The sequence below is a fragment of the Populus alba genome, chromosome 6, assembly GCF_005239225.2.
Source record: "Populus alba chromosome 6, ASM523922v2, whole genome shotgun sequence".
Classification (NCBI taxonomy): domain Eukaryota; kingdom Viridiplantae; phylum Streptophyta; class Magnoliopsida; order Malpighiales; family Salicaceae; genus Populus; species Populus alba.
The window spans coordinates 15,395,167-15,404,156 of NC_133289.1; the positions used below are offsets into that span (position 1 = coordinate 15,395,167).

An 8,990-nucleotide genomic window follows, 5' to 3' on the forward strand; every position below is an offset into this window, starting at 1 on the left:
ACATCTAAATTGGTAAAAAAAAAAGTCAAAGCAAATAAAAAGAATTCTTCCTTAATTCCAGCTACTTGCTTCTAACACCTCACAAATAGTTATATTTTTTATAATATTTTTTAAAGCTATCAATTTTATTATATGTTTAAAGATATAAGCATGAATTTTAACATATGAAGCCAATATTAAAGATATAAAAGATATAGAAACCAAAAAAAAATTAATGATATTTATACTTAGTTGTTATTTTAATCGGTTGAGTTTGTCATTGAAATAGTTTTATTATTTTTTTAATTTTAATTATATGTAGGGTGAATAGAAATTGAAAAATATAGGTGTTAATATAAATTATAAAAGTCTTTTGCTTAAAAGGATCATCTCTTTAAATTAGTATCCATTGCAAAAGGGAATAAGTAATTATTGGCTTATATATATATGAATCCAATTTAATAGTTTTATAAAAAAATTTATAATTTGAATACAATTTTATTATTTCCTAGCTTTTAATTATTGTTTTTTTGTGGACCTACTTTTATGAAGTTGTTAGGGTGATTTAAAAAGCTTATTTATTTTATTTATACTTTTAAGTGATTTATAAATAGCCATGTATTGCGCCTGGAATGGGGTCATCTCTGAAGAAAAATAGTATGTTATATTATACCAATATTCTACCCAAGGTAGATAACAACTCTATTTGTGTGGCCACTTGTGAACGAAACAGTGAAGGTACTGCTCAAAGCAATGATTGACAATTTCAATATGACCATCGGTCTGTGGGTGATATACAAAACTGAATTACAGTTTGGTGCCCGATATTTTGAAAAATTCATGCCAAAACTTGATAATAAAATGGGGTCTCCGTCTCGGTCACTAATAATAGATTTAGGTATCCCATAGAGTTTAATGATCCCTTTCACAAATTTATCGGCCACTGTTTTAGCAATAAATAGATGGCTTAAAGTAGAAAATGAGATGATTTACTAAACCTCTCGACTATCATAACCCATTTCCAAATACTTATGCAGGTTGGGTGATCAAAATAAAGGATATTGTTAATAGAAAATATCAAAATGTTTTTTTAAAATGGTCTCTTTTTTTATAAGCACTCTCTTTCTGACACATGGTCTGATACATATTCCATCATACATAATATATAAAAAGAAAGTCTTCACAGTTTTGAAGAATTGTTGTCACTCTGTAGCTAGTAACAAGAAGGATATTCATTCCTGGACTGATTCTTGGTTGGAATATGGATCCTTAAAGCTACAATTTCCATGATTGTATGCTCTATCTAAGCACTACAAACACTCATTTTAAAGGTGGGAAATTTATTTAATGAATCATGGTATTGAAACTTATCTTGGAAGAGACACTCAAGGCCTACAAAATTAAATCAGCTACTACATCTTCTTAAACTGATTGAAGGGAAATAGTTAAAGCAAAATATAACAGATTCTAAATGCTGGGAACTAGAAGAAAGTGTTTACACTATCAAATCTTGCAACAACTTCATTGATAAAATTGCTTGCTTGGGTATGTCTACAATTCCTTTTAAATTATTATAGAAAGGAATAATAACTCCTAGAGTTGATGTTTTTATTTGGATTTTACTTCATGGAAGAGTATGTACTAAGGAGTTTCTTGTTCGAAGACATTTACTGTATTTGAAGGAAGGAATATGCCCTTTTTAAGTGGAAGTAATAGAAACTACGGATCATCTCTTTTTTTACGTTGTTTTGTTGTTTAAAAACCATGAAACCAATTTTTGACATGGTTGAACTTACAATTGTGCATGTAGATGAACTATTGTTTAAGTGGTACTTCCTTGAAAAATGAAATCTGGTTGGTTAGGAACAAATTAGTTTTTTCAAGTAGAGTTTATGGATTGGGATACAATGTTTGGGTTAATTCCTCATCGTCTAGCTTTATGGTTGAATACAATTGACAAAAACTTTCAATACTTGAGATTTGATTTGTTTAGAGGTTCAGAAAGTATTCTCTTTTGGACAAATAAGTAGAGTTCTATCAGTATTCATTACAAGCATGGTTTTGTACATACTTCTTAGTTGTTTCTTATTTTTACTTCTTTTTGTAAATAGACAATTGTGTTATTTTTCATGCTAGTTTGCCATTATCCTTGTGGCACTAGCATCCATTAATAAATTCCTCAATTATTATAAAAAAAAAATAAAAAAAAAAAAACACTTATGCCCATATAAGTAAGACAATTTCCCAAGTAACTAATAACATCATAAACTATCCTCTATATATATTTTACTCATAAATCATAACTTTCAATATGCATTTTTCTGTCTAAAACTCATGAGTCTTTGTATTACCCAACAAATACAAAAAAGTCAAAGCCTAGTGTTGGTATTACTTTTAAAGTCTACCATTCGAAGTGTTATTTTAGTTTTCCAACATACATGTATAATTATTAAAGATGTATTTATCATTTTAAGTCTCTTGAATTATAACTAGACAAATATATATATATATATATATATATATATGAGTTAAGAATATTATAATCTAAGACCAAGTTCATTAGGATTTCCTCTCTTAGAAGAGATATATGATATTAAAGACAATGATCTTTCATCATGCTTCGCTTCTCCCTTCAATTATTTCAAATAAAGTGTCAGAGTTAGTTCGATCTAGTAAGGGTAAGGGCGGAGCCTTGTACAAGGCTCAGGTGGGCTGTAGCCTAGGTTACAAATATTGTTTTACCCCATAAATAAAAAAAGGAGCACACGTTTGAACAATTGAACTTTAATGATTTGTGAGGCTTTCTAAACACAAAAATTACACAAAGAAGAGGAGTACAGACAAAAGTAAGGACACAGTAATATAATTGCAACCCATGGAAAATAATTGTTTTTGTAAATAACTAATTGTAAAATATGTTTTGTTTTATTAGTGGTGTTTGTGGTAATGATTACTTTTTAATTTTTTTTATTTAAAAATATATTAAAATATTTTGTTTAAATCAGTTTTAATATCAGCATATTAAAACGATCTGAAAACACTAAAAAGTTAATTTAAAACAAAAACCAAATTTATTTTTTTAAAAAAATATTTTTGAAACCCAAAAATAAACTAACTATATATCACTAAAGAGTGTCAAAGCATGAAAAATTTGGGTTAAAAATAATAATAATTGCGATCAATTGTGTTTTGTAGGGCATACACACTTATATTAATTAATCATCCTAGGTTATTTTTCTCAAAATTGACAACCATTATCAATCTTATTAGTGTTTCTCCCAAATATTATACCGAGTTACATTATGCTCAGGCTATATATATTTCACATATGATAGCTACCGGAAAACATGAAATTGGTAGAGTGGCTAATCAAATCGGCATTTTACATCGAAGTGGAACTACTCACTGGAGCCCTCATTTTGATTATATTTGCATCTTAATAGATATGTATGGTGTAACTATTACTGTGCTTGAAAGTATGGTTCAAGAAGGATCTTATAACTCTATATGTGGAGAAGCTGATGGTTGTTTGATTGTAATGAAATCTTTTGAATTTATATTCATCTTATATTTGATGCATAAAATAACGGAGATTACTTATTTACTTTGTTGAGTTTTGCAGCAAAAATCTCTTAGCATCTTAAATGCAATGGATCTTGTATCAACTATTAAAGCATTGCTTCAAACTTTGAGAGATGTCGAATTTGATCTTCTTCTTGCAAATGTGCAATCTGTTTGCACAAAATATGAGATTGATATACCACATATGAATACTTCATATAAAAAGGCTACAGGTTGTTCATATCAACAACAAGGTTTAGTGACTGTTTACCAGTGTTATTATTATGATATTTTTAACTCAACAATAGATTTTTAATTGGAAGAATTAAATTTTAGATTCAGTAATGGGATAGTGGAACATGTTAAAATTGTGTTTCTCAATAAAATAAAAGAGGGGTTCTTAGCAGATTCTTTGATGATTTACATTGAATGAGAGCTTGTTGAAGATATTGATTCGGATTCGATCATAAATTAATTATATTCTACAAAATATCGAAGGGTGCAACTTTGATAGTATGATTTATTTTTATTTTGAATTTTAAGTGCTTTAAATTTTATGTTTTATATATTTTGTGTTATATATTTGAATTAAAACTTTACTGTTAATCTAGCAAATTTATATATTCAAGTAAATGATTAATCTTAAAAAATAATTTATATATACTTATATCATAGCCCAGGATAGGAAAAATTTCTGACTCCGCCCTTAAGTAAGGGTGTTTAGTTGGATGTATTTGGTATTGTGGTAGCTGTTGTGGTTATGATTTGGAAAAAATTGTTTTATAAAAAATACTTTTAGTTAAGATTGGTTTGAAAAAATATATGTTTGGTTAAAACTATGGTTGAAATTGAGGTTGAACCAAAAATAGTTTAATGTGTTTGGTTACAAGAATACTTTTTAAATTGAGGTCATAAAATAACTAAAAAAACATGTATTAATATTGATTATTTTTAATTTAAATATTGTAGATTTACATCATGAAATGAATAATACTTAATATAAAATATTTTTTATTGTTTCATTGGTTTCGTAAGCGCGTAACAACATCAGGTACAATGTCATCAGAAACAAAATTGAGATTGTGATCAAATTCTGCAAATGTTACGTCATCAAGTGATCTCCTTCTAATTAATCTAGTATAATTAAATAATGTTAAAGACTATTTTTTTCAAATAAAACACAATTCAATATAAAAATAACATAATTTTAAAAAAAAAAAAAAAACTAGGTCGGACCCGGTTCAATGTTGGATCGGACCCGGTCCGGCTAGAACAGTGGAGGGTGTCCTATAATTTGATATATTTTTATTCTTTCTCACTATATTTTAAAAAATCAGAATTTATATCATGGATGAAACAAGAAATTTTAAAAATGATCAAAATATAAAATTAACAACATATAACACTCAAGAGTATCTCTCTCTATTGTCCTATTTTATCTCTTCAAATCACACTAAACTCTCTCTCTCTCTCTCTCTCTCTCTCTCTCTCTCTCTCTCTCTCTCTCTCTCTCTCTCTCTCTCTCTCTCTCTCTCTCTCTCTCTCTCATTTTATTTTATCTCTCAATTTCTCTTTTCATGGGCGATAGAAATCTGAACACTTAAAACTAGAAAGTGTTTGATCTTTTGTTTTTTTTTTTTTTTTGAAAAATCACAATCTCTAGTTGTTTTGAATATGATCATTGTTAAGAATCCTTATTTTGTTAAGAATACTATTTACTGCACTTCAAACCCTTTCATTGGCTCAAACCTTGGCATTGATATTGAAAATATCATCATCCACAATGGACCCCATATCAGATTGGTTTGAATAACATGAGAGAGCTCTCACTTCTCTTTCACTTCTTGACAAAAACTTCACTGGTTACCACGCAGATGTAGGTAAAGCAACTTGGAGCTGCTTTCAGCGGCACGCAAACGCGTCTATAAATTTTGATAAGTCCCCCATTAATAGTAAACAATGATTCATCATTTACCAAACAACTGATACTAATGGTGACACCTAAACGTGGAAGCTACCACGCAACCAAATGATCTAAGATTATAGCATATGCGTAGAAGAAATAAAGATCCTAAATGAGAGAGGATAGAAAAGTGACATTTGAAAACTTAAAGGTGCAAGATGATTAGAGCCTAATAAGAGAATTGAGACCTTGCATTAAGAGAGATAAAGAAAACCTAAAAGAGAGGCTTAGTTCAAGTTGGCAAGTCATTGCACAAGAAAAAGTGTGGGACAAAGGAGATCACACCTAAATAAAGAAAAGAAACTTCTTTATAAAGAAAGACATGAAAAATGGTCAAGGAGCCATTATAAAAAAAAAATAATAATAATAATAACTTGATCAACAATGAACCAAAATAGAATAGCTACTTAAAGAGCCAAATCTTGAAAGAAAAATATTTGGCAAAAGAAATATGACAATTGCTGTAAAAGGAGAAAAATAAATAAGAATAGTCATCTTAAGACAGATACAATTGTTGAAGAAAAGTAAATTGAAAAGATGACAATGAGACGCCATTAGTTAGTCATGATGAAAAGAGTGGATTAGAGAAAGTTGCAAGAAAGACCTTAATAAGATAAAGATGGAAAATCCATAAATAGTGACACCAATGTCCCCAAAAATAAATAAAGAAGACATTGAAGTTTTTCTCATCAACAAGAGATGAGAAAGGTTCCTTAGGCATGACAAAATGATTCTCCAACATATGGCAAGATAATCCTCCAGCTTTTTTCTAAATTTCAAGAAATACAAGATTTTCAAAATTGAATGGAAGTGTTGGAAATAATTTTGAGGTATTCTTTTAATTCTCCTACATGTATATATAGTTATTAAAGATATGTTTATATTTTTTAAGTTTCGTAAATTATTCTAGACTAGCACGAAGAATATTATAATTAAAGTTCAAGTCTATTGAGATTTTCCCTTTTAGAACAGTAATATGATATGAGAGAGGATGGTATTTCATTTTATTTTATTATTAGACAAGCTCAAACTCTGGACATCTAGATAGCTCCATTATATATGGATAAAACTTGCCTGTAAAGGATTAATGACAGCATAATATTACATAGAACATTAATCAAATAAATTAATTATTTCATCATAATATGATTCCAAGAGAAAACACTCCTTGTTTCGACTCCTGATTACAAAATCAGAGTCCATGTCAGCTTTCTGTTTGTGTTGCTCGCAGCCCTTTCCATTATTCACCAGAACTAGGCTCTCCTTGTAAGCAAAAACTCCTACACACCGAACCCACCTCGTTAATCCAAGACCACTTATTTCTTGAGTGCTGGGATCACATAAGATTAGTTCACCAGAGTCAGAAACCAAAATCAGCTTACTGTTCTTCCAATGCCCAATCGGATACGAGATTTCTGGAAGAGGCCCAATAGAAAATTTTTTAACCCAACAGCTATCATTCAGTGTCCACATATGAAGAAACTTCTCACGAACATCCAATATAGCGAGGGAGTCTTCGTACGTTGCAAGACACTGACGATAAATTAACTTGTCACAATCTGGTAGCTGTATCTCTTGGCAGGTTTCCGTAGCCATGTCAAAAGAAATAATCACTTCAGGATCTCCACATATTTCATATGATCCCAACCAGAAAAGTACTCCATTCATACAAATGTAACATTTATTATTTTGCAAATAATAATAACGTGATAAATCTCCCCAATGTCGCCAAGAACCAGTCCTAGATGAGTACACGAACACACCTAAAGGATACCTGCCTCCCCTTTCTTCCTCTTTTTCACGCCAGTAATCTTTCATAACCACCACTTCGTAATCTTTAGTTACTGGATGTGATCCAAAACCATAAGCATCATATTGTGGACTATAAGAAAAATTGGATGGAGGATGGGGTAAGGGAGGTAAAAATTTGAATTCATTAACTGCGGGGTTCCAGAGAGCACGAAAATCATAAAAATCGCAATACATATAAAATATTCCATCACAAGGACCACAAAGAAATGGACTGTGAAACGGCATGTTATCAAGCGAGGCGTATGATAAAACTCTAGGTGTCTCGTCTAGCAACAACTCAAGAGATTCAAGTTCACCCGCTTGGGTTACGCAATACTGAACAAGGAGGCAATCGCTGTCGTCACTTTTACTATAGTAATTTCTTAGATGCTTGGATATGAAATTGGGACTTGTAATGGTAGCATACCATGATTTGCAAACACACTTGAACTGCAGTAGATTTTTCACGGGAAGTCGTGATAAAATCTCAATTACCACATCTTCAGGCAAAGGATGACCAGTCATGGTTGCCATTACTACTGACATCTCCCGTTCCTTTTTGTCTCTACAAAAAAAAAAAAAGTTATCTTGCCAAATACGTAAATTAGGAATCCCACATTAAAAAAAAAAAAATATTAATCCAAATTATGATAGCCCTGAGTAAAAGATAAAAGATCTCACCTCTCTTTTAAAATGGGAGTTAACCTATCACGGAAATGCGAAGCGTAACGGCTCAAGGAAAGAGCCATCCCTGCCCCCGACACAATAAATGTTTAGCAGGTGTGTATTTTTGGAAGTAAAAGAAGCAGGAAATAATATTCAACGTTTGAGAGAGGATTCAAGAAAGTTAAGAACTTTTAAGGATTCAAGAAATGAGACCTCCAGAGACGATTGATAGAGGCTTCAACGATCTTTATTCTTCAACCAAGAAGATTAAGACTTGCGAGTATGAGAAAGATCTTCAACGTTTAAGAGCGACGATTGGTAAAACAGAGCTCCCGGCCGTCTAAAATAGCCTAATAATAATAACATCCTATTAGCTTAATTATACCAATAAAAGTCAACGGTAATCCTTGGAGAGAAAGCAAGGACGACTGGTTCTAATTGAGTAATATATATTTTACAAGTCACACGACAACCAAGAGATTCCTGAATTGAGAAGAAAATATTACATCTATGTTACGACAACTAAATCTAATTGATTAATTTTTAAAGTCAGATGACAACTAATATTAATTGGATTATATTGAAAGTCACATGACAAACCTTCAGAGTCTGAGTAACCGCGTAAAATGAATTATAGTTTAATCTTTATAGGAGTTAAAAATTTCCTTGGCCCTAATTTTTTTGAGGAAAAATAAATCACCTTCTGATCCTATTAAGTTGGGGCATGATTGAGGTTTCCACTCTTTACCTCATTCATTTTATATGATAAAATTTTAAGGTATAAGAATTTTATAACATTATCTCAAACGGAATTATTTCTATAACCCAGGTAAGTTTAAAGAAAAATATTATAGGTCACTTTTTTTTATATGAATAAGAAATATAATTGTTTTTTTTTAGAATTTTAAAAAACTAAATTCACTAAATCATTCATGAAATCAAGGTAAGAGGGGCAATTGCCCCCTCAAATTTTTTTAAATACTTTTTATATTAGAATATATAATAGTAGTCTGGTGAGGGGTTGATACAC

At 30.4% G+C, this 8,990-nt stretch overlaps 1 protein-coding gene across 2 annotated transcripts; it reads right to left on the minus strand.

The window, feature by feature from the left end:
• Positions 1 to 6,480: 6,480 nt before the first annotated feature.
• On the minus strand, positions 6,481 to 8,529 carry LOC118057948 (putative F-box protein At3g22650). 2 transcript variants are annotated; one of them, XM_035070686.2, is made up of 3 exons: positions 8,174 to 8,529; positions 7,976 to 8,045; positions 6,481 to 7,859 (listed from the first exon to the last, which is right to left on the minus strand). In XM_035070686.2, the coding sequence occupies exons 2-3, from the start codon at positions 8,041 to 8,043 to the stop codon at positions 6,617 to 6,619; spliced, it is 1,311 nt and encodes a 436-aa protein (XP_034926577.1). In that variant the 5' UTR covers positions 8,044 to 8,045; positions 8,174 to 8,529; the 3' UTR covers positions 6,481 to 6,616. The 2 variants fall into 2 exon arrangements, with proteins under 2 accessions (XP_034926577.1, XP_034926576.1); XM_035070685.2 differs by having other exon boundaries at positions 7,976 to 8,529.
• Between the last annotated feature and the right edge of the window lie 461 nt (positions 8,530 to 8,990).